The sequence below is a fragment of the Typopeltis vanoorti genome, chromosome 24 (assembly GCF_054136105.1).
Source record: "Typopeltis vanoorti isolate ZY-2024b chromosome 24, IOZ_Tvanoo_1.0, whole genome shotgun sequence".
NCBI classification, from domain to species: Eukaryota; Metazoa; Arthropoda; class Arachnida; order Uropygi; family Thelyphonidae; genus Typopeltis; species Typopeltis vanoorti.
In genome coordinates this window covers 86,132,986-86,159,413 of record NC_143572.1, presented here as the reverse complement: position 1 = coordinate 86,159,413, position 26,428 = coordinate 86,132,986, and the positions used below count along the sequence as shown (strand labels likewise).

At 38.2% G+C, this 26,428-nt stretch overlaps 1 protein-coding gene across 1 annotated transcript in view; it reads right to left on the bottom strand.

The window, feature by feature from the left end:
- The window catches only part of Utx (Utx histone demethylase), an 802,237-nt gene extending 776,088 nt beyond the window's left edge, over window positions 1–26,149 (bottom strand). Inside the window, exon 1 of the mRNA XM_090413874.1 lies at window positions 25,922–26,149. Within this exon, the coding sequence (XP_090270000.1) occupies window positions 25,922–25,998 (77 nt within the window). The 5' untranslated portion in view covers window positions 25,999–26,149. The remainder of the gene's footprint in view (window positions 1–25,921) is intronic.
- Between the last annotated feature and the right edge of the window lie 279 nt (window positions 26,150–26,428).

The following is a 26,428-nucleotide window of genomic DNA, read 5'->3' as shown; positions in this document are numbered from 1 at the left end:
TTCCAAATTCCAGGCTTCCAACAATATAGATCATGCCGCCAAACAAAACAAGGAGGTGGATATTAATATTTATTGAACATAAATTAATAGCAAAAGAAGATGTTTATCAGTTTGAGCATGCTGAAACCCTTTGCATCGAAATCATTAATACCACCAATTGACAGCATCCCATAATACTAAATGCTATTTACAGGCCACCTAACTTAAATGTGATAAAATTCCTGCACAAACTCAACTGCTGGCTTTCACGCTAAGAAATATGCTCAACCGAATACTTAATAATAATCGGTGACATAAACAAATATTGCAAATGAAAACCAGAACAACACCATACAATACCTAGACATGCTATCCATGTATAAACTAATACCAACAATAACATCATGTACTAGAGAAGAAACAGTCCGCAGGGTTAGCTGAGTGGTTACAAGCTCTGCACCATATGCCTGGGAAAGGAATGTCCTGCGTTCGATTCTTGTCGGCAACGTAAGGAGCTAAGGATCTTTCTCAGACATAGCCAAGTTAGCCGGTCTTGGGCATGGACTACAGGGTTTTTCTCCCCAGTTTATCTGGAGTTTTTCCTCCTGCAAAGCAGGCAAACTGGTCTTACGAACACAATGCACACAGACAATTACACATGGTTGAGCATGGGGGTAATGACCCCACCTCGTAGTGAGTTATGAAATGCAAAAATGGGAGGCCAAGGCCCTACATGAGGCTGTAGTGTCGAAGAAGAAGAAGACTAGAGAAGAAATATTCAGAAATACTATCACTACTTCCTGCCTATATCATATAAATAGCAGAACACCAAACAGCCTGAAAAGAACGCTAAAGACATACTATGAACAAGAAACACGCACCTACACAATTTACAAACTTAATGAAACACAACACAGCAAACAAACCAATAAATAATAACTAACCGGTGTCAGATAAGCTTTATAATAAGCTTCGAGGTTGAAAGCTGAGAAATGACATCTCAAACCAAGATCAACAAAAAAAAAAAAAAGAAAAAAAAAATATATATATATATATCCATATATGAAATTTAAGTGCTGTAGTTGCAGAACTCCCCAGTGTCCACCCTGTAACTGCCTCTCAACAGTTTAAAAGTCTCAATCATATCACCTCTCCTTCCATCCACCAAACTCTGCAGTCCACATTCCCTCAGCCAATCATCATAACCAACATTGTACAGTCCGGAAACTGTCTTTGTTATCCGCCTCTACACCCTTTCCACAGTTAATTTATCCCCTTCAAATCCTGAGGACCAAATTTGAGAACAATAGTCTAAGTGTGATCTGATCAGGGTCTTATACAACGGAATGATAACTCTTATCTCTGCAGGTCAGCGCCCTTCTCAGTATTGCAGCAATCCTCTGCGTTACCTTCACCGCCTTTGCAATATGCTCCCTAAATTTTAGTTTTCTATCAATCATCACCCCCATTCATTTGCCCATCTGTCTAGTTTATTCAAATCCTCTTGTAGTTCTGCCACATCTCCACTATTACTGATAACCCTTCCCAGCTTCACATCATCTGCAAACAACTGAATATCCCCTTGCAATCCATTGACATGTCATTGATGTAAGGTTGAATAATACAGGTCCCAGTACTGAGCCCTGTGGAACCCCACTTGTAACCTTCTGCTTCCTTGATATTGCCCCACCATACACAACTCTCTGATACCTATCAGACAGCCAATTCTGAATCCAAATGACTAACCCAACATCTAAACCCATGTGCAACTTAAATATCAGCTTATCATGTGGCACCCTGTCAAATGCCTTTGCAAAATCCAAAAAAAATGGCAGTATATGCCTTTCCCTCATCAACTGCTCTTGTCACTTTATTATAAAAGGCAATCATGACTATTAAATTATTTAAGGAATTCACAATGTATACTGGAATATTAATTAAAAGAAACTTTAATAAATACTTCCTATATTTCGGCAACGTCACGTTGTCATTTTCATGGGAACATACAAATATGACACGTGCATGCAGGCACTACATAAAGCAAATGAGGCAGAAGGTAAGAAACTATTGTTGTTCCTAAAGTCCTAATGGTTCCCCAAGCAGGCTATATTGGGTTGTCTTGGCCGTTGGGCTGATGTTCTCATGATGTAAGTCTCCCAAATTTGGGGCAGTCTCATGTACCCAAATTTGTTGAGGTTTGGAACGTTTTTTAGAGATGAGGCAGATTCTATGAATAATCTTTTATACTTAAACTTGCTGCAGTGTATTACTTTGGCTTTCTTCCAACGTATTCTGTGGCAGGTATCCAGAGCATGGTCTGCAAGACCAGAGTGGCTGTACTGGTGAAACCGGATGTAGTCTTTGTGTTCTGAAATTCTGATATTCACTGTCCTGCCTGTTTGGTCAAAGTAGAACAGTTTACAGCTGCAAGGGACCTGGTATACCCCAGGTAGGTCTAGGGGAAGTGGTTGGTCTTTGATAGAGCAGATAAGGGATGCCAATTTTTTATATGGTTTGTAACAAGAAGTCAAATCATAGGATTTTGAGGATTTTGGTTATTTTTTCAGAGGTGCCCGGATGTAGGGAATGGTGACAGATTTAGTGTAATCTTTATTGTGAAAGGAGGTTGTGGTTTACTGATTTTAATATTTTTTTGGGGTTGTAGCCATTGGCTAAAAAAGTTTTAAGGATATGGTTTAGTTCTGTGGTTAGGGCATTGTTATCTGAACAGATTAATTTTGCCCTGTTATATAGTGTTTTAATAACTCCATATTGTTGCGTGTGGGGCAGGATTGCTGGTGAATGTATCTGCCTGTATGGGTGGGTTTTCTATAAACAGAGAAAACTGTTTATAGAAAAGGATCCATCAGGCTGGCGCATGATTAGGGTGTCTAGGAAAGGGAGGCAGTTGTTTTCCTCTTTTTCCAAGGTGAACAGGATTCCGGGGTGTTGGTTGTTTAAGTGTGTTAAGAAGGAGTGGAGTGTATCTGAGCCATGTGGCCAAATAGCGAACACATCATCCACATAGCAAAGCAAAACTGTGGGTTATGTGGGGCAGGCTTTCTCTTCAAAAATTTCCATAAAGAAATTGGCCAAGGGTGGGGAGAGTGGTGAACCCATGGCTGTCCCCTCTATCTGTTTGTAGAATTTTCCTTGCCAAACGAAATAGCCTGAGTTCATTGTGAACTGAAAAAGGGCTGAGATATCGGGAGGAAATTTGGCTTGGATGAACTCGAAGGTTTCCTTGAGTATGACATTTGTGAATAGGGAGGAGACGTCAAAATTGACCATAATGTCAGTATGCTGGAGTGAGAGGTTTTATATACTGGCTTTGAAGTGGGCTGAGTTTTTTTATGTGTGATGGTATGTTGCCAGTATAGTGTGTGAGTGCTTTGGCTAAATGTTTGGCTAATTTATATGTGTGGAAATCAATGCTATTCACTATGGGACATAATGGCACAGACTGTTTATGAATTTTTGGAAGTCCATATATTCGGGTGGGTCTAGAGTTAAAAGGTTTTAGTTTGTTGGTAACTTCCACAGGCCAAGAAGTGACCTTCTTAAGGAGCCTATGGAGTGTTCTAATTTGAGAGCTGGTGGGATTATATTCAATAGGGGGGTAGGTAGCCCGATCTAATAATAAAGCATTAAGCTTACCTGTGTAGTCTTTTTGGTTGAGAACCACAGTGGCATTTCCCTTATCCACTTTGGTGATTACTATTTCTTTGTTATTCTTCATTTCCTGTAGAGCTTTAAATTCACCTTTGGATGTGTTGGTTTTTGGTGGTCTTGCTTTGGTGAGCGGCTGCATCCAGTCTGACATTGTTGGCAATATGGTTTGGAAGGTTGCGGATACCACATTCTATCTGGATCATTATTTCTTCGGCAGGTATTTTTTTAGGAGATATGGTGAAATTGTGGCCATGTGCAAGAGCGATGAGTGCTTCAGGCTTCAAAACAATGGAAGAGAAGTTAACCTGTGTTGAGTGGTTGCTGTGGTACGGAAGTAGAGTCCTTTTTCAAGTTATCAAATTTCGTGATGTGCTGACTACGTATTTTTTCAAATTCTTATGTTGCCGAAGCACATGAGACGTCATAGAGAATCGTCTAAAGCTCGTGGTTCAGCGTGCCGGAAAGCTCCTCCTCTAGCGCCCGAATAGATTATCTCGTGCTTTAGTAATCATATTACTAAAGCACGAGCACCATTGAACAAATCCATTGATTCTCACAGATAACATTACCCTCATCTGCCCAACACTGTATACAGCCCCTCACTAATTTCTCCAAGACCTTAAAAACTACTGATGACACACAAACTGGCCTATAATTAGACACACTTCCAGTCTGCTACAGCCCTTATGCAATGGCACTATCTTACCTTCCATTCCTTAGGTACCTTTCTCGCAATCACTTTCATTGAAGAGCCAGGTCAACGGAGCTGTCAATTCTTTAGCACATTCTCTCAAAACCCGTGGTGAAATACCATCCAGTCCTACAGCTTTACAGACATCCAGAGTATTCAGTATTTGGAACACACTCTCCTCTTGCACCTCTAAACCTTGACCCTGCCCTATCCCTCTAGTATCAAAACTTTCTGCTCCAGGATGAAATACTCCAATAAACTGCTCATTGAACAACTCCACTATGTCCTCTGCATCAGTCACTCTATTCCCATTTTTATCCTGCCAATGTAATTCTTCAACAATCATTTTTCCTCCTGCTGGCCACATAGCTAAAAATTCCCTAGTATTTTCTTGGAATCTTAGTGCCAATCTCTTCTCATATTCCAATTTTGCCTTCCTCACCATACTAGTCACTCTTCTGGCCTGAGTCTTATATTGCATCTGCTCTCCACCCCTCTCCTTATATCTCTTCCATAATCTTTTTCACCTGCAGTTCTTCCTGTTTGATATTGTTTGTCATCCACTTTAAACCATTCACTCATGAAATACAGCTTACTATTGCTGCTAACAAATATTCCTTCACAATTTCTCAAGGTTAATGGTTTCCTAGCCTTCCAATTCCGCCCTCCATGGAACTGCCCCAAGTTGATATCTAAGACTATTATAATCACCTGCCTTATAATTCTGCATGCGTTCCCTTTTCTTTGATACTTCTGCATGTCTATTCATCTTCCAAGTCAAAACCACATGGTCACTATCTCCAACTGAGGGAGAGAGAGATGCCATCTCAGTTATTATCAGCTCTTCTGATGCTATGACCAAATTCAAAACTCTTCACCCTCTTGCTCCCTGTATTACATGTTGCCTAATACATTTGTCCCTAAAGAATTCTAGAAATTCCATTCCCTTATTGCTACATGCATCTTCCTCTCCCCAATTTATAATGCTGTAGTTAAAATCTCCCATAACAATCATCCTTCTTGCACTTGCCAAGCTCAACTGTCTAAACATCTCTTGGTCCCCACCCTCTGTGCTCCTTGGTTTGTAGCAACACCCCACTAAATATCCTGTCTTAGCCACCTCTACCTCACACCTTATGCTTTCAAAACCATTAGTGTCACTGCCTTCCAAAGCCTCCACTCTTAGAGGACATAAGTCATCACTTATCAAAAACAGTACTTCACCACCATGTTTTCCTTTCCTATCCTGCTGAAAAATGCTGTACTCTGCTACTTCAATTCCTGTTATTATATCATCTTCCATCAACCATGTCTCAGACATCCCAATAATCTTTGGCCAGGCTGATGCTATCAGCACTACCAATTCATCTCCTTTATTTCGGATACTCCTGACATTACTATAAAGCATAAAAATGTCACTGCTTCCATGCCTATCATTATCCCCTTCAGATCCTACTGGACTCTGTGTTACCTGATGTTGCCCCCCTTCCCACAAGAGGCCAACCCCAGCTACCATTCACCCTGGGAATTCGTTTTCCTGCATTGACACCCCAACTCGTTCAGAAAACAGCAATCTCTCCAGATGCCAACATCCTTCCTCATTCAAATGCAAATGGTCTTTCGCATACAGTTCCCTTCTGTCCTCAAATACCCTCCAAGCATCCACATATTCCAATCCTCTTTTCTGACATATTCTGGCTATTATGCTATTCATTATGCTATTTAGAATACAGGATTGGATAGATGAAAATGGGATATTGTATGGGGGACAACATGGTTTTGTGAAGGGTAGATCATGCCTCAGTAACTTGCTCACGTTTCATAACACAGTGACGGCTGAACTGGATAAGGGTAATGGGTTTACAGTGATTCTACTGGATCTTGCCAAGGCCTTTGACAGGATACCACATGGAACTCTAATCAGTAAACTGGAGCAGATGGGGATGGATATAGGGTTGGTGAGATGGATAGGAGGGTGGTTGATGGAGAGAAACCAGAGAGTGGTTTATTCAGGAGTTGAGTCAAAAAGACGGCTTGTGACTAGTGGTGTGCTGCAGGGCTCTGTTCTTGGACCACTACTTTTCAATTTGTTCATCAATGATATAGGAAAGGACCTGAGAGGAACTGTTCACTTGTTTGCTGATGATGCAAAGTTGGGTAGAGCAATTGTGAGTGCACAGGATGTCAAAATTTTGCAGGATGATTTGGATAGTTTGGAGGACTGGGCTAGGGAAAATGGATGTTAATTTAATGTGGCAAAGTGTAAGGTTATGCATTTTGGGGTGAAAAGAATAGCAGCAGTATATCACATTGGTGTAACCATACTCCGGGAGATTGATGAGGCCAGGGATTTGGGAGTGTTGGTGGATAGGGAATTGAAGTTTAGGGGGCACATTGCAAAAGTGACTAAAACAGCTCATCAAATCACTTGGCGTCTGAAAAATACTTTAACAAGCAGAGACAAACAAGTTATTGTTCCTCTGTATCGAGCCTTGATAACACCCCATCTAGACTACTGTGCCCATATATGGGCGCCAGGGTTTCTTCTTGATGGGGAGGAGGTGGAGAGGATCCAGAGACGAGTGACCAAGATGATAGCAGGTCTGTGGAATGAACCATATGAGAATAGGTTGAAGATTTGTGAGTTGCAAAAATTTGTCAATAGGCGGAAAAGGGGTGATATGATTGCGACATTCAAATTACTGAAGGGTTTCTATAAGATTAATCCAGATGATATTTTTGAGAATATGACTGGTGGTGGGAGGACTAGGGGCCATACATGGAAGCTGGGCAAGAATGTGGTTAGCAGGGGTGTTAGAGCTAGGTTTTTTACTTGGACAGTGGTGAATGAGTGGAATAAGCTGCCAGAGTCTGTTGTGGGTGCTACGACCATGAATGAGTTCAAGGTGAGGCATGATAGATACTGTGTGAATGTCGAATAGTTTTTCTTGACATGATGTTAATGCCTCCCTCGATGAGTCTGTCAACTCCTTGGAGTTGCCCGGAATAATAATAATAATAATAATAATAATAATAATAATAATTATTATTATTATTACTGCTCTTCTGCTCAGCTCGTCACTATCATACATGGGCAATATACACACAATCTTTCCCGTGTTTTCTTTTGCACAACCTCAAGCAAAAATATCAGATCTCACGCCACCGATTTACAATGCCTCTCAAGCATTTGTGCCCAAATTACAATCATTTCATCCACCCTTTCACCCCGCTTAATTGCCATAGCCACACTTTCTATCATTCCTCCAGGCAAACACTCCTCTGGCATCTTATCTTATACACTATGGAGCATCGAGTCTCCATACATCACACCTGTTACCACTCTGTTCCTTGATTGCTCACCTGCAATCAAGATGAGCAATTCTGGCATCACTCTATCCTGGTTCCAGCACTGCCTCGCATTCTTCTCATTTCCTCTCTGACTGTTTCCATTCTCCCCTCTTCCATCATTCCCTCTCTTCTACTGCTCCTTTTCGCTATTCTTCTATCATTCCCATATGTCTGATTCTGATAACCACCAGGTCTCACTAATGTTTACAATCTCAGGTTCCAACATATTGACCAAGACAACAAACTCTGTTCCTTTGTTTCTGATATTTCTAGCATTCATGTACAGACATATTAAGCTACATTCATGTTCTTTTGTATACTCTTGTAGTCTGCATGACATAGTTGGACAACTTGCATATCTCTGTTTCTTCTCATGTGCCTTATATATATATATGCAGAGATTTTGCACATGTTTGATAGGTCTGAACAGGACAAACACAAAGTCAAAAATGTTCTCTCTTAATCATTTCCATGATTATTATTATTATTATTATTATTATTATTACGGGTATCTCCATGGAGTCAGTAGACTCATCGCGGGAGACCCAAACTAGCAAAACAATATCTGTCATATCTCTTCTTGAATTCATTTACAGACGAAGAGCTCACAACTAAGTCAGGCAATGAATTCCACTCATTCACCACCCTCCAGGCAAAAAACCTTGTTTTGACACCTTTGTTAACCACACTCTTCTTTAATTTCCAGAGATGACCTCTTGTTCTTCCATCACTATCACACAGCTGAAACATTTCCCCTGCATCAATCCTATAAAAACCTTTTAGTAATTTGAATGTTTCTATCATATCCCCTCTTCTTCGTCTATCAACCAATCTCTGCAATCCACAAGCTCTCAATCTATCAATGTAGGGAGCATTTTTTATATCACTCACCAACTTGGTCACTCTTCTCTGAACCCTCTCCACAGCCTCCTCATCTCCAAGGAATCCAGGTGACCAGACCTGAGCACAGTAATCCAAATGTGGAAGTATCAATGCTTTATAAAGGGGAATAATAACCTCTTTATCTCTGGATGTCAGTGTGTTCCTCAACAACCAAGTAATCCTATGTGCAATCTTGGACACCTTAGCAATGTGTCCTCTGAACTTCATCTCCCTATCTACCAATACCCCTAAGTCCCTAGCCTCATCAATCTCTTGGAGTACCTTTCCATCGATGTAGTACACAGCTGGTAATCTTTTAATCCCAAAATGCATGACTTTACACTTTTCCACATTGAACTGACATCCATTTTCTTTTGCCCATTTTACCAGCTTATTTAAATCCTCCTGCAAACTTTCAACATCAGCTTGATTTTTTATTGCACTACACAACTTTGCATCATCAGCAAACAACTGAATATCTCCCTTTAAGCCGTTTCCTATATCATTTATATACAAATTAAACAACATTGGCCCAAGCACAGAGCCCTGCGGCACACCACTGGTCACCTGCCTCATTCTGGACTCGGCTCCTCCATACACCACCTTATGGTATCTCTCCCTGAGCCATTCTCCTATCCATATCACCAATTTAATATCCATTCCCATCTGCTCCAATTTGCGTAACAGTGTTCTATGGGGTATCCTGTCAAAAGCCTTAGCAAAATCCAGAAGTACCACTATGTAGCCAGTTCCTTTGTCCAACTCAGATGTTATTCTATTATGAATAGTTAATAGATTGCTAAGGCAGGATCTACCTTTAACAAAACCATGTTGGCCTCTATAGAGTATCATATCCTGATCCACCCATTCTTGAATTTTGTCTTTAACCAACTTTTCCAATACTTTTACCACTACTCCTGAGATGGTGATTGGTCTGTAATTCAATACCGCAGTTTTAGAGCCACCCTTATGCAAAGGAACCACTTTGCCTAACTTCCACTCCCTAGGGACCATACCAGAGTTCAAACTTGAATTAAATATCCAGGTAAGAGGGGTTGACAATTCATTTGCACATTCACGCAACACACGAGCTGATATTCCATCTAAGCCTACCGCAGTGTTTGCATTTAAGTTTTGCAATATATTTAATACCTCTGATTCTTTAGCTTCAATTCTCATATTTGGTATTGCTATAGGTATAGAGATATCCTCACTTGGGTGATAGACTTTTGAAAAGTGATCACTCAGTAACTCGACTATTACATCTGATTTTGTCACCTCAATACCATCAGCACCCACTAAGGTTATCCTTCCAAAGTCATTCTTCCTCTTACTTGCCACATAGCGGAAGAACTCTTTGGGATTACCCTTGATCTCTTTGGCTAAGGTCTTCTCATAATCTGATTTAGCTTTTCTTACTATGCTGGTAACCTTCCTAGCTTGAGCCTTGTACTGCTCATAGGTGTCCTGATCGCCTTTCTCCTTGTAAATTCTCCATAACATTTTCTTTTTTTGCAGTTCAAGCTTGATACTACTGCTCATCCATCTAATGCCTGCCTTGTTTGACCTCCTGACCATGGAGACACAATCTGATATTGCTTTCCTGAGATACCTGCTGATTTTATCCCATGCACTGACTAACATCTTTCCCCTGCAATATGTTCTGCCATGGGATGGCTGCAAGCTCACTTCGAAGCTTGTTATAATTGCCTAACCTGTAGTTCCGTACATACCCCTTCTTAATAGAAAAATCCACAGATTTTGCAACCTCCCAAGTCAATACCACATGATCGCTTTCACCAACTGGAGGTAACGAGGACACCTTACTTATGCATATAACTTCAGAACCAATAACCAGGTCCAACACTCTCACACCACGTGTCCCTTCAGTTACGTGCTGTTTCAAGTAATTATCTCGTAGAAGATGTATGAACTCCATTTCCTTTTTGCTACGTGATATTTCCTCCTTCCAATTGATATCACCATAATTAAAATCCCCCATAATAATCACTAAGCCTTCACTCATTGCACTAAGTTGCTGATGCATGAATTCAATATCTCCCCCCGTACTCCCTGGCCTATAGCAGCATCCAACTGTATATTTGGTTGCATTGGTCACTATTTCGCACCAGACTGCCTCAAATGAACTCTCATTCACATGTCTATCATCATGATATACTACTTTCTTTGGCTGCAACACATCAGCTATCATCAACAGTACTCCTCCTCCTGTTCTATCTTCTCTATCCTCCCTGAAAATACTGTACCCATCACATTCAATTCCAGTGACCACATCTTCTGCTGACAGCCAAGTTTCACTAATGCCTACAACTTTTGGTGAGATTTCACTGACTAATGCCAAAAATTCTTCTCTCTTATTTCGAATGCTTCTAGCATTGGTATACAAAAATTGCAGATTCCCTCTAGATCTTGTACCGACTTTAGAACTGAAATATAAGTCACTAACTATTGTAGTCCTATGCCGATTTTTATCCCCTCTCTTCTGCAATTTATTCTGCCTATAAGGATCAATAGATACATAATCAGTGCTAAAGTTTCTCTCTCTTACACTCAACCTTTTCAATATTAGTTTCCCTGCCCAATAACTTCAACCTGTTCAGAAAACAATAACTTCTTCAATCGCTTATGTCCTTCCATGTTAAGATGCAGTCCATCTCTAGCATACAACTGCCTTTTTCCTTCAAACACACTCCAAACATCAACAAACTCCAGACCTCTTTTTCTGCACATTCTTGCAATCATATCATTCATTATCATTGCTCGTCTACTTAACTCGTAATTGTCAAAACGAGGCAGCACACACACTATTCTCCCATTGACACTTTTCCTCTTCACAATATCTAATAATGTTCTTAAATCATTTCCTACCCGATTTATACTACCTCTCAGGTCATTCGTACCCACCATAACTATCATCTTGTCTGCTTCATGCCCTCTCTTTATTGCTAAAGCCACTCTTTCTATTGTCCCATCAGCCAAGCACTCCTCATGCATACCACTCTCCATACCCTTAATCATAGAATCACCATATATTTTACCACTCTTAACTTCATTCAAGTCCACACTCATGGACTCATTCTCTACACTATTCAGCATGACTCTCCCAGCTTCATTACTCAACTCTCTATTACTTACCACCTCCACTCTCACTACATCTCATTTCTTCTAGGCCACTTGTGGTTTTATTATGTTGACTCCCAATCACTCCCATACTATTTATTACTAAATCATTCACCAAAGACTCACCCATATGTAATCCTGTTCTAGTTACTTCAGCTAAAGTAATCTCTATAGTCCTAATTTCTCTGTTTAACACATTAAACTTAGCTTTAACTTCTAGTATCTCCTTACCGATCACTTCCACTTCCTCATGAAGAAGATGAAGGTCGTTTTTCATTTTCATAAACTCCCGCCGAAGTTCTTCCTCTACGGTCCCGATGTCAGCTTCCAAGTCAGCTATATAACTGAGAGGAGACCTCCACATAGTCTTAAAAAGGAATGCAGAGAACAGACCAGGGCTTCTGACCTAATGTCCAATCCTCACCTTCTGGTGCACCCTGTTGGGTATCTACCTGGATACTGAAAGAACGAGGATGAGCTGCAATTTGGGATTTAGCCGACCAAATTGTATTCTTATTGGCTTAAACCAAAATTTCAAATCATGGTACAACATGACAGAATTTCATGCAGGCTGGGGTGTCGTCCAGTTAAACAAGGATCCCGTTGTTTTCGCCAGAGAACCAGGGCAAACAGCGAAAAGTCAGCTACTGGAACAAATCCTAAAACTTACCACAACTCAACATCACCAGAGTTCAAGATTGGTACCATCCACATAAGAAGACTGAATGGGAAAGAAATGGAGCTAGCTGAGGAGCTAGCTGAGGAAAAGTACCAGATCGACACAATAGGGGTGACCGAAACAAAAAAGACAAAAACTGGTGAGAACCTTCTGAGAAATAAATAAAAAATGTGATATTCAGACAATGACAATCAAGGAAAAGAAGGGGTAGCCATAGTACTCAACACTAAATATGAGGCTAATTTTCTTGAATGGCAGGCAGTCTCAAGTAAAGTGATATATATGGGCAAATATGAGAATGGAGAACTGGACAATGAGACTTATTTGTGCCTATGGTCCCACAGCAGGTTCTACTAAGGTAGACGTGGAGGAATTTTGAGGCTTTAGAGAAAACAAATGACACAACGAAAAAGGAAAAGTTGGTCCTTGTTGGGGATCTAAATAGCAGAATAGGAAATGATTGCGAGACATCCAAAAATATTTGGGGAAAATTTGGAGAAAAGAGCAAAGTTAATAATAATGGCAAATACCTGTTGGCTTTCTGCTCAGGACATGGACTGGCTATTACTAACATAGTGTTCCAGCATAAAAATGTGCACAAATTCACATGGAGGGAAGAGGCAAGGAATAAGAAAGGTCTCATTGACTATTCTATTGTTGATAATGATGTTTTCCCACTGGTGCAGAACACCAGAGTGTACAGAGGATTTGAAATTGGAAGACTAAATCACCATTTAGTTTTGAGCAGGATAAAATTGAATTTCATATTGAAAAGAAGAACATGTAAGAAAGTTTTAAAGAGAATAAAAGTTGAGCAGCTCTCAGATGTGAACTGAAGACTAAAATACACAAATAATATTCAAGAAAAAAAATGAAAGAGTTAGAGAACAGGAGCCAAACCTTAGAGATTCAGTGGCCAGCCTTGAAGAAAACACCCGATTGATTCAGCCAGGGAGAAATGTGGTGAGGTTGTCTGTAAGGATAGAAAAATCAGAACTCCATGAAGGACACTTCACTGTGTCCTTCACTGCCATAAAGAGGCAGTGAAGGAAAACAAGAAAGCATATCAAAAGGTTCCTGGCAAATAAGTCAGCTTGTGCTATTAATGAATAAAGAGACAAATGTAAGAAAGCTAAACACTGTGTAAACCTGGCTAAACAAAAGTCATGGGAGGACTTCGGCAGGAACATAGAAAATAAATATCACGAAAGTGGCAAGATAATCTGGAGGTTGTTGAAGAAGATCAGAAATGAAGGAAAGGGTGCTGTAAAAGAAATTAGAGATGATAAAGGTGACATGAAAAGAGAAGAAAAAGATATCCTTGAAGTATGGAGTAATGACTTTGAAAAACTGCTAAATGAAACAAGCAGTGATGATAGCACAGTGGTAAAAAACACTAACCAGGCATGCAGTCAGGAATACATATCCATTCTTGAAGTAGTAAAAGCCATCAAAAGTCTGTAATGTGAAAAGGCAGCAGGAGTAGATGATATTCGACCAGAAATCCTCAAGTATAGGGGTATAAAAGTCTTACAATGGCTGCATTGCATAGTACAGAAGGCCTGAACAGAGAAACGAATTCCAGATGATTGGAGTATCGTTCTCATAGTACCCATATATTAAAAAGGGAAATAAAACTGAATGTGAGAATTACAGACATTTCATTACTGAGTGTTCCTGGTAAGATATATGAAAGTATCCTTGAGAAACGGTTGAAAAGGATTGTGGAAGAGAAGCATGGTAAAGAACAAGCCTGGATTAAGGCCAAATAGAGGCTATCAGAATCAGATTTTCACTTTACGACAGAAAGTTGAGAAATGATGGGAATATAACAAAGATCTGTATTTAAGTTTTGTAGATATGGAAAAGGCATATGACAAGGTACCAAGAGAGAAGCTATTCAAAACGTTAGTTATATGGTGTTAATGGGTCATCATATCAGGCTATACTTAGTCTTTATTTGAGTTGTAAGTCGGCAGTTAGAATTAAAAGAAGTACAGGAAGATGGTTGAATGTTAAATCTGGTGTCAGACAAGGCTGTACATTATCCCCTCTATTATTCATTATCTATATGGATCACATTATGAAGGAATGTGGTATTAAACCTGATATTAAAATTGGAAGTGTTAATCTCAGCTCTTAGCTTTATGCGGATGATGTTATACTTCTAAATAATAAATTTTGGAAGTTTATTTTGCACTTGATTAGACTATAAAAAATAAATCCGCTACAAGTCTGCAAGATTCCCTAACTAAATTGAATAACTGTTGTAATAGATATGGTATGAAGGTCAGCATTAAAAAGAGAAAGACAATGAAAATAGGCAGAAACATTGAAAATATCAACTGCATTGTGAATGAAGAACTTATAGAACAAGTAAAACATTTCAGCTACTTAGGCACAATTTTTAGTGAAGATGGTAAATTAAATATGGAAATAGACAATAGAATCAACAAAGCTGGTATAGTAAGAAGTCAACTGAATAAATTTATATGGAATAAGAGAGAAATTAGTCAAAACACTAAATTAGCTGTATACAAGACAGGTGTTCAAACCAATTTTAACTTATGGATCTGAGAACTGGGTTAGAAGTAAAACACTTGACCAAAGACTAAAGACTGCAGATATGAGAATCCTGAGAAAGACTAGGGGCATGAACAGATGGCATCGATGGCAATATCATATTAAAAACGAGGATATTAGGAAAGAACTTGACATTATCAGCATCCAGGAATGCATTAGCAGAGCTAATCTCAGGTGGTATGGTCACTTAAGCAGAATGGGTGAGGAAAGATTAGCAAAACAAGTGTTCTCTGCATGGTTGGCAGGGAAAACGACCCAGAGGAAGACCAAGATATAGGTGAATTGATACAGTAAAAAGTGCCTTAAAAGACAGAAATATACGACCTGATAATATTAGAGTCTTGACATTTAACAGACTGATTTGAAGGAAAATTGTAGATAGGAAGTTAGTAATGATGTAAATTTTTCATGTAGTACTATCATATCCTGTATATCCCTTGATGGTATATATCAGGAATATGATGATGATGATGAGTCCTAATTTTTATTTCATTTTTAAATATCTGATCCACACACGAAAGGCAACAAGACCCATAGCACACTAGAGCCATGTGTGGGAAAGAGGAACAGAAGAGAGGAGAAATCTGTTCGCATTTTGCTTGAGGAGCTGAGGGTTGTAATCTCTGAGGAAGGCAGAGTAGATGAAATGAAGGAGGAGACATGAAGTTGGTTAAGTGAGTTTCACGGACTGTAAAAGGGTGTCTGTTAGCAGTGGCTAATGTTTTAATGATTTCAGAGGAGATTGGAGGAATAATAGTGGCCAATTCAGCAGCGCACTGTCTATGAAAGTATCTGCAGAAAAGGCACAAGGCTTCACAGATGTTCAGTGAAGCAAAAGGCTTCACTGATCATCTGTGAAGCGAGTTTGTGACAGAGAGAGAGATCATTAATTAGCTGGATCTGGTTAGAATCAAGCAATCCTACTATTATTACTATTATTATTATTATATGACACCTCCAAGGAGTCCAAAGACTCATTGAGGGTGGACATCTACTCCTCTTCCTCCACCATTCAACAACTACAGTGAACCGCATCATCTACACCAATGTCATCTACCGTCCACCATCTTAGAGAGGATTTTGGTGCACTACCCCAAATATGAGAGTAATATTCAATGGCTGGGTGGATATGGGCTTTGTATAGAATTAGCAGCTGTGAGGGTATGAAGAAGTGTCTTGTCCAAAAAAGTACACTAAGGCAGAAGCTATAGTTGAAATATGGGTTGTGCCAGGAAAGATCAGAGGTGTAGGTCAGTCCGAGAAGAGAAATCTGATTGTGTTTGGATATAGCTAGGAGATCTGAATTCAGGTGCCTAATCATGGCAGATCTTGCAGATTCTAATACTGGAGCACTACAAGATTTGTCACATGTAAATGGACCAAATTTCAAAGGAGTGGGAAGATGGAAAAATGTTCTGATACATAAACAAGATGATAAGACTGAGGCTTATCCTTATGTAGCACTGTAGGGATAATCTGTCTGTCTGAAGTTATGGTTTAAGTGTTTGAGAGCTTAGGGAGAGCCAAGATCCAAAATTGAGTTGATAACAGCAGCATTCTCTTTGATAGACAATATCGGTTTGCTCAAGGGGATATTGTATTTTAACAAATCTACTTACTTATTACAACAAGGTGATGAATGTATTGAGCAAGGTACATGCATATACAGTGATATATTTAGATTTTCACAAGGCCTCTGATAGATTATTGCAAGTTGGTAATAAAAATGGAATGGCTGGTGTTGGATAACAGATTAGTGCTGGATTATAGAATGACCGTATGATGTGTACTGGCAAGTTATGTACAAGGGAGCAATATTCCGGAAGAGTAAACGTCACTAGCGGTGTTTCCAAAGAGTCTGTTTTGGGCCATTAAAGTTTTGCATCATCAGCAGTTGTTTGCTGCTGATGATGCAAAACTGGAAAGAATTATGAATAGATGAGATGTGACTTTTACAAGGTCTTCAAAATTCAGGAAACAATGATTGTGTGTACTCAGCATTCTATCTTTCTATTCTAGCATTCTAGCAACCCCCCCCCCCATTCAAAACTTCACTGGGGTATGGGGGGAGAAAAGAGCAGAAGTACCTAAACAAAGCCTAACACTATGATGGATAAGAAGTAAGATTGAGAGCAATATGCAGAGTCCAGCAGATAGCAGGAAGAGGGGTATGATTGAGACATAATATGGAAATTATTCAGATTTTTTGCAGAATGGGAGAAAATAGGAGAAGAAGAGAATGTCATCTTTGAAAGGTGTATAATGAAAGTGTAAGGAAGAGAAAAAGTGAGGATGGGTTTATCGTGTGGATGATTAGAATGCATACTTGTTACTCGATAAAATTTTAAAGTATGGTTTGATGTGTGACACTGAATCCTTCTGCAATGGGCCATTTGACTCCAGTCTGATAAAGATGACATAATAATAATTACCCTCAAATCTCTACCGTCATCACTTTCTATTAGTTCAGTTCCAACAATATATAATATGCAGCTTGATGTCTTTAATCCCATGGTGCTGATAGTGAAAGAAATGAATTAGTTAACAGCAATGCTGAATAGAATACAACTGATTTTTAAAAGACACCCCCCCCCCACTTTGCAAGGCTTTGGTAAGACCATATCTGGATTACTGTGCAGTATCAGTAGTAAGTATCCTATATTATACTTACTGCTGATACAGAAATGTTATCATGTATTAGTATTACTTACATTCCTTCATGGAATCCAAAGACTCAGTGCTTTAGGATGAACACTAAACGATGAACAAGGATGATGCTAGCATACCTTGCCTTGAATGTAGTGTGTTGAAGCATTCACTACCTGTCAAGCAAAAAACCTCCTTTTCACTCCTTTTAGTCATGACCTTTGTATTCCATGGATGACTTCTCATTCTTGCATCACCCATTATCCCATGTAATATTTCCCCTTCTATCTGACAGGCTCCTCTCACCAACATTTCAACTAATCACACCAACCTCTGAAGATCATATTCCTTCAATCTCTTCTCACACTCAATATTCTACAGTCCTCAGATAGTCTTAGATCTTTGTCTCTGCAATCTCTCAAAATCTCTCCAATATAGCCAGCTGACCAGATCTATGCAAACAAATCCATATGAGCCAAATTAATGCCTCAGGAACTATCACTTCCTTATCTGGATATGTCAATGTGCTTCGCATTACAGAAATTTCTTGGGTAACACAACTTCTGAGATGTATCAACTAAACTTCAGTTTCCTTGCTTCCTCCACCACCTGAAGCAAACTTCCTCTAATATGATAAACCACATATCTTTTCTAGCCAAAGTCCATTACTTTCCACTTAGTAACACTGAAATGAATCCCTACTGTTTGGACCAAAGCACCACATTATTCAAATCCTCAGGTAATAACATCACTCTACGACTGCCTGAAATTGCTCTTCCTAATTAAGCATCATTCAGCAAAGAACTGAATATCTCCTCTCACACCCTGAACTATATCATTGATAGACATATACTTTGAGGGAAGCATAAAATTATACAGGCATGATGGGTTGCATTTGAATGGATTTGTACTGAGTGCACTGGAGAAAGTTTTTACTGGATGGAAGCCCTGTGTGTGTGGAAGTACAGTGTGTGATGAATGCAAGAGATGAAGTGATAAAGTGAAAAATCAGGAGAATGATACTGAAGAGACAGAAGTGATTGGTAGTGAAAGCAGTAATAGCATGAGAGATTTTAGTAGCATGAAACATTAGTAGCAAGAGTAAATGGGAATGAAAGAGGAATTGGGAAACGGAGAGCGAGCCAGGTAGACAGGGAAACAAGGCATAGAGAGAGAGTGGATGTTGAAAGTGGCTGTGAATGTGTATGAAGTTGGAGTATATTGAGATATGAGTGGGGAAGTTGAGAATGAGCAGATATATGTAGAGTGGTGATAAAGGTGATTTGGCAGGTGTGGTGAAGAAATCACAACAAGTGACATGGATAAGACTAGTTACAGATCTAAAAATTAATTACTGTGTTTGTTTACAAATGTCAGGAGTATCAGAAATAAGGGAGTTGAAATGGTTTCACTGATTGAGTTTATCATCATCATGTAATAGTACTACATGAAAAACTTATATCATCACTAACTTCCTATCAACAATTTTCCTCCAAATCAATCTTATCTGTCAAGATTCCAACATTATCAGATCTTATATTTATGTTTTCAAAGGCACTTTTTAATTGCATCAATCCACCTATCTTCCTCTGAGTCTTTTTAATGCCAACTTCGCAGAGAACACTTGTTTCGCTAATCTTTCCTATCTCATTCAGTTTAAGTGACCATACCACCGGAGATTAGCTATGCTAACACATTTCTGGATGATAATGTCAAGTTCTTTCCTAATATCCTCATTTTTAATACGATGTTGCCATTGATGCCCCTAATCTTTCTCAGGATTCTCATATCTGGAATCTCTAGTCTTTGGTCAAGTGTTTTATTTCTAACTCAGCTCTCAGATCCATAAGTTAAAATTGGCTTGAACACTGTTGTATACAGCTACTTTAGTGTATTGATTAATTTCTGTCGTATTCCAAATAAATTTATTCATTTGACTTCCTACCATACCAGCATTGTTGATTCTGTTGTCTATTTCAATATTTAATTTCCCATCTTCACTAAAATTTGTGCCTAAGTAGGTGAAATGTTTTGCCTGTTCTATAGGTTCTCCATTCACAATGCAGTTGATATTTTCAATGCTTCTGCCTATTTTCATTATATTGTCTTGTTATTGCTGAGCAGAGTTATTCAACTTAGTCAGGGAATCTTACAGACTTGCAGCGGATTTATTTAGAAGTATAACATCATCCGCATAAAGCAAAGAGCTAAGATATTAACATTTCCAATTTTGATAATCAGGTTTAATACCACTTTCCTGCATAATGTGATCCATATAGATAATGAATAATAAAGGAAATAATGTACTTCCTTGTCTGACACTAGATTTAACATTAAACCATCATCCCGTATTTCCTTCAATTCTAACTGCTGACTTACAGCTCAAAGCCTAAGCATTGTTTGATATAATGCCCCATTGACACTATACAACTATAGTGTTTTTGAATAGCTTTTCTCTTGGCATTTTGTTATATGCCTTTTCCAGATCTACAAAACTTAAATACAGATCTTTATCGTCCCTGACTTCTCAACTATATGTCGTAAAGTGAAAATCTGATCCTCACAGCCTTTATATGGCCTGAATCCAGCTTGTTCTTCACCAAGCTTCCCTTCCATGATCTTTCTCATCCGTTTCTCAAGTACACTTGCATAAATCTTACCATGAATACTCAATAGGCAAATACCTCTGTTCAGTTTTATTTCCCTTTTTTATATGTATACGTGGGTACTATGAGAGCTTACTCCATTCATCTGGAATTCATCCCCTCTCTCTCCCAGCCTTCTGAACTATGCAGTTCAGCAACTGTAAAACTTTTATACCTCCATACTTGACCATTTCTGGTCAAATATCATCTAGTCCCGCTGCTTTCCACATTTCAGGCTTTTGATGGGTTTTTCTACTTCAAGTATGGATATGTATTCCTGATTGCATGTCTATTGAGTGTTTTTTACTACTGTGCTGTCACTGATTGTTTCGTGTAGCAATTTTTTAAAATAATTTCTCAATAAATCAAGGATATCTTTTTCATCAGTTTTCATGTCAGTGTTATCATCTCTAATTCCATTTACTAATTCCAAAATAATTTGCCACCCTTCATAATATTTATTTTCTATGTTTTTACCAAAGTCTTCATATGACTTTTCTTTAACTAGTTTTACACAATATTTAGCTTTCTTAGATTTCTCTGTATTCTTTAAGAGCACAAGCTGACTTATTTGCCAGGGACTTTTGATATGCTCACATTCGACTTCACCACATGCCTCTCTGGTTGAATCAATCAGAGTTTTCTTCAGAGCTTGCCACTGAATTTCCAAGGTTTGGTTCCTGTTATCAAACTCTTTCATTTTTTCTTCAATAATGTTTGTGTATTTTAATCTACAGTTCACATCTGAGAGCTCCTCAACTCTTATTCGCTTTAAAACTTTCTAACATGTTCTTCTTTTTGGTATGAAATTCAATTTTATCCTGCTCAAGACTAAATGGTGATCACTTCCAAATTCAAATCCTCTGTACACTCTGGTGTCCTGCAGCAGTGGGAAAACATCATTATCAACAATAGAATAGTCAATGAGACCTTTCTTATTCCTTGTCTCTTTTCTCCATGTGAATTTGTGCACATTTGTATGTTGGAACATTGTGTTAGTAATAAGTCCATGTCCTAAGTAGAAGTCCAACAGTTATTTGACATTTTTATTAGCTTTGCTCTTTTCTCCAAATTTTTCCAAACTATTTTTGTATGTCTGCCAATCATTTTCTACTCTGCTATTTAGATCCCCAACAAGGACCAACTTTTCCTTTTTTTTCATTATGTTACTTGCTTTCTCTAAAGCCTCAAAAAATTCCACCACTTCTTAATAGAACCTTCTGTGGGACCATAGGCACAAATAAGTCTCATTGTCCGGTTCCCCATTCTGATATTTGCCCACATCACTCTACTTGATATTGCTTGCCATTCAAGAAGATTAGCCTCGTATTTTGTGTTCAATACTATAGTCACACCTCCTTTGCCCCAATTGTCATTGCCTGAATATAACATTTTGTATTTATTGCTCAGATAAATCTCACCAGATTTTGTCTTTGTTTGTTTCAGTCACCCCTATTATGTTGATCTGGTACTTATCCAATTCCTCAGCTAGCTCTATTTCTTTGCCATACAGGCTTCTTATGTTGATAGTACTGATCTTGAGCTCTGGTGATGTTGAGTTGGAGTGTGTTTCAGGATTTGTTCCAGTAGCTGACTTTTCACTGTTTGCCATGGTTCCCTGGTGAACACAACAGGGTCACTGTTTAACCAGGCAATGCCCATGTCATGCTGTACCATCATTTTATATTTTGGTTTAAGCCAATAAGAATACAATTTGGTCGGCTAAATCCCAAATTGCCAGCCCATCCTCATTCATTCAGTATCCAAGTGTATACCTAACAGGGTGCACCATGAGAAGGTGATAATTGGACATTAAGTCAGAAGCTCTGGTTGGTTCTCTGCATTCCTTTAAAGGATATGTGGAGGTCTCCTCTCAGTTATACAGCTTTTTCTCTTAAGCACCCTGACTGAGTTTATTCGCCCCAAAATCATTCGATAAGTGAAACATAGTTGAATGAAGATGATATTCTAATGGGAATAGAAATGGAAGGATACAGTATTTTTTGCAAAGATAGAAAAAAACATGAAGGGGGAGAGAGAGTACTGATGAGAGTAGTGGAATTATGTCTACATAAGTTAGGCATGAAAGATGAAAATAGTGGTAATGGTTATGAGGCAGTGTTGTGTAATGTGGAAGTAGACAGGAAGGTATATTTAGTTGGATGTTGCAAGAGGCCTGGAAATGTGGAGGGTGGTGATGAAGAAATGTATAAACAACTTTGATTAGTGAAGAAAGGAAGGGTAATTATTATGGGTGATTTTAATTATGGCAGTATAGATTGGAATAAAGAGATAGCATTTGGGAATAAGGAAAATGAATTTGAGTTCTTGAGAGATAACTATCTCAGGTAGCACGTGAAGGAGGGCATGTGACGATCGTGAGTTCTAGATCTGATCATTTCATCATAGGATGTAATTGTGAGATGAGTTTCACTTTCACCAATAAGCTTCATTGCTGAAAGTTATCATGAAGTGATCACATGGGTTGTGGCTAGCCAAATGCAGACTTTTGTGAGGAAAGGATATATGTGGAATTATGACGTTGGTGATTATGACAAGCTTAGGAAACAGCTTGGAGGTATAACATGGAGCGAGGAGTTGAGCGATAAGGAAATAAATGCTGTATGGGAACTAACAAAGAAATACATAACAGCATCAATGTGTGAGTGTATTCCAAGGGCCAAAAGGCTAAATAAAGTAGGTGTAAAATGGATGAATGTGGAGCTTTAGCATGAAATCTGGAGGAAGTACAAGATGAATAATGGTAATAGACAGTTACATGAAGAGTATAAAGAACAAGTCAGGAGAGTGACTAAGTAAGGAAAACAAAAGTGCAGTATGAACAGAAATTAGCAAATCAGGCACACAAAAAAAAAAAAAACACAGAGAGTTTATTTAGATATAGTAGAAACAGAAGGAAGAATAATCATGGTAAGATGATGTTAATGGATGAAAATGGTAGAATGGTAACTGCTGCAGAAGAGATCATTGAGCTATAATGATCAATTATAAGGGTGTTTCATCCTGATCAGGGTGCAATCATGAGGAACTTAAGTGTAGAGGACATAAGAGAGGATGGCTTAATTATGAGTGAGCAGGAGGTATCTGAGAAAATAAATAACCATCATCAAATTCCTGACATGTACCCTCAAGGGGTGTACAGGACTTGATAGTACTACATGAAAAACATATCATTACTAACTTCCTATCTGCCATTTTCCTCCAAATCAATCTGTTACCTGTCAAGACTCCAACATTATCAGATCTTATATTTCTGTCTTCTAAGGCACTTTTTACTGTATCAATCCACCTATACCTTGGTATAGGTGGATTGATACCTCACAGAGAACACTTGTTTTGCCAATCTTTCCTCTCCCATTCATAAACAGAATGGGAGAAGAACATAAATAGGGCAATAGGATTTGATGGCATATCACCACACATCTTAAGCTACTGTTCCGAGAATTGACAGTAGCATTGGTATGCCTGTTAAATAAGTCTTATAACAGCACAGGGTCCAAGAGAGTGGAAGTAGGGTAAAATTGTTCCACTGCATAAAGGTGATGATAAGGCTGTGGCTTCAAATTATAGGCAAATCTGTATATATCAGGAGTTGTCTGTGAAGGTAATGGAGAGATTGGTGAGAAGTATGATACAGGAATGGGTTGATAACAGCAGTATTCTCTGTGGTGGTTATCAGCATGGGTTTGTTAAAGGGAGATCATGTTTTATTAACTTATGTACTATAGGTGACAAATGTCTTGGACAAGGGAGATGCACATATAATGGTATACTTAGATTTTCAAAACTTTTGATAGACTGCCACACAACAACCTGTTAAATAATTGAAATGGATGCAATTAGATAACAAACTTCTGAGTTGGATCGGAGATGGGCAGTGAGATAGGTATCAGAAAGTTGTATATATGGGAGCAGTGCGTCCTGAAGGAGGAGGATCACTATTGCTGTACAATTTGTATATTAATGATATTGGGATGACTTTAACTGGTGATATGCAGCTGTTTACAGATGATGCAAAATCAGGGAGAGCAATGCATGGTCAAGCAGATGTTATTGCCTTACAGGAGGACCTGAATAGATTGCATGAATGGGCAGGTAAGTGGAACTGTCTATTCAATGTTACAAAGTGTAAGGTTTTGAGATTTGGTAAGCGACAATGGGACATAAAATATACACTTGGTGAGAAAACTTTAAAGGAGGTAGAGGAGATGAGAGATCTAGGCATAGTGGTGGACAAGGACCTGAAATTTAGGGGCCACATTGCACATGTTGTGAACAGGTTGTCAGATGTTATATAAAAATAAAGACACCAATGCAGAAATGTTGTCAGATGTTATATAAAAATAAAGACACCAATGCAGAAATGTTGTCAGATGTTATATCGAAATAGACACCAATGCAGAAATGTTGTCAGATGTCATATCGAAATAGAGACGCCAATGCCGAAATGTTGTCAGATGTCATATCGAAATAGAGACACCAATGCCGAAATGTTGTCAGATGTTATATCAAAATAGAGACACCGATGCAGAAATGTTGTCAGATGTTATATCAAAATAAAGACGCCGATGCAGAAATGTTGTCAGATGTTATATCGAAATAGAGACACCGATGCAGAAATGTTGTCAGATGTTATATCGAAATAGAGATGTTGTTGCAGAAATGTTGTCAGATGTTATGTTGAAATAAAGATGTTGTTGCAGAAATGGTACCATATATTATATTGAAATATACATATAGTACAAAAAAATGATACAGGATTTCATAAATCATCTGACAAGTGAAAGCAAGGTCGAAATATTTAACTGAACTGGTGGGTGTATACCACATTCAGATTGCAACTAATCAGCAATTTAAAAAAAAAGGACTGCCCAAATACATTTAATGTGTGTGTAATCTTCAAATTTGAAAAATCTTTCTTGCTTTTATATATATATATATATATATATATATATATATATATATATATATATATAATCTTCAAATTAGTGTAGAATTGCTATATTGCCAAACTTACGAAAGAACAGAGACGAGTTAAAAGAAACATTAGGTTAAAAAAAATAACCTCGAATTTTGACAACATATCGTGCCCGCTGCTCTACTTACTTTATGAAGGTAATTTTTATGTCACGGTGTCTTCCTCTTTATGGTTGTAAAAGATAATATTTAACTGGCTAATCATACAGACGGATGTCGGCCAGAATTCACTCCGCTGTTAAGAGAATACTATCCACGGAAAAATGTGGTAGCGCACCTAGCAATTTCGTTCACCTGTAAATTTTTCGCATAATATTATTTGTAAACTTGTATGTATTTTGAAGCTACTTTCCTATTTAAATCTTATTTATAAATGTTTTTTTTTCAATTAATACTTTGATTAAAATTAGATTTATTCCTCAAGGAAAATATTACACGAAAAGGCCTTCCACCTCGAAAGTTGCCAAAATGTCATAAAACTTTTTCCAACTGAAATTTCAGTTGACACGATTAGAGAACAATGTTCATTACGATTATTTGAAATCATTATATTTGTATTAATAATTTGATTCTTACAGATGAGAAATTATCAGGATAAAACATTGCCGTTAGGCCTAAGAGATATAATTGAACAAGTACAGTTCAGCATCTCACCTGTCAATCTCTCGAAGAACAGTTAGCTCTTGCGAAGTTAAAGCAACATTAGATGATTCTTCTGCTTCCGAAATCATTTTCAAGTTGAAGAGGCATTACTGAATCACAAAGCACATGTACAGTTAACAAAAAATACAATATTCTCAAATCTGGTATAAAAACACATGAAAAAATATCTACATATTACAATCCTGGCGCACTTCCAATGATAAGTACGCGAAGCGTTACCTCCCTACCATCCATACACGCAGCAGACGCCAACATTGGAACACGAGAACCCCAAGAGTTCAGAATTGCCAAGATGCTAGAATATTTATTCACTTATTTAATACTACTATTATTGTTACATGTGAATAATATGTAATGTGAATAAGATTCATGTGAATCATTTTAAATTATTTCAATAATACTTACTTCTCTTTGAATAATACTTACTATTAACATTTATATTAGAATAAAATATATAAATTAAAAAATAATGATGTGAGGAACCTTTATAGGAACTTT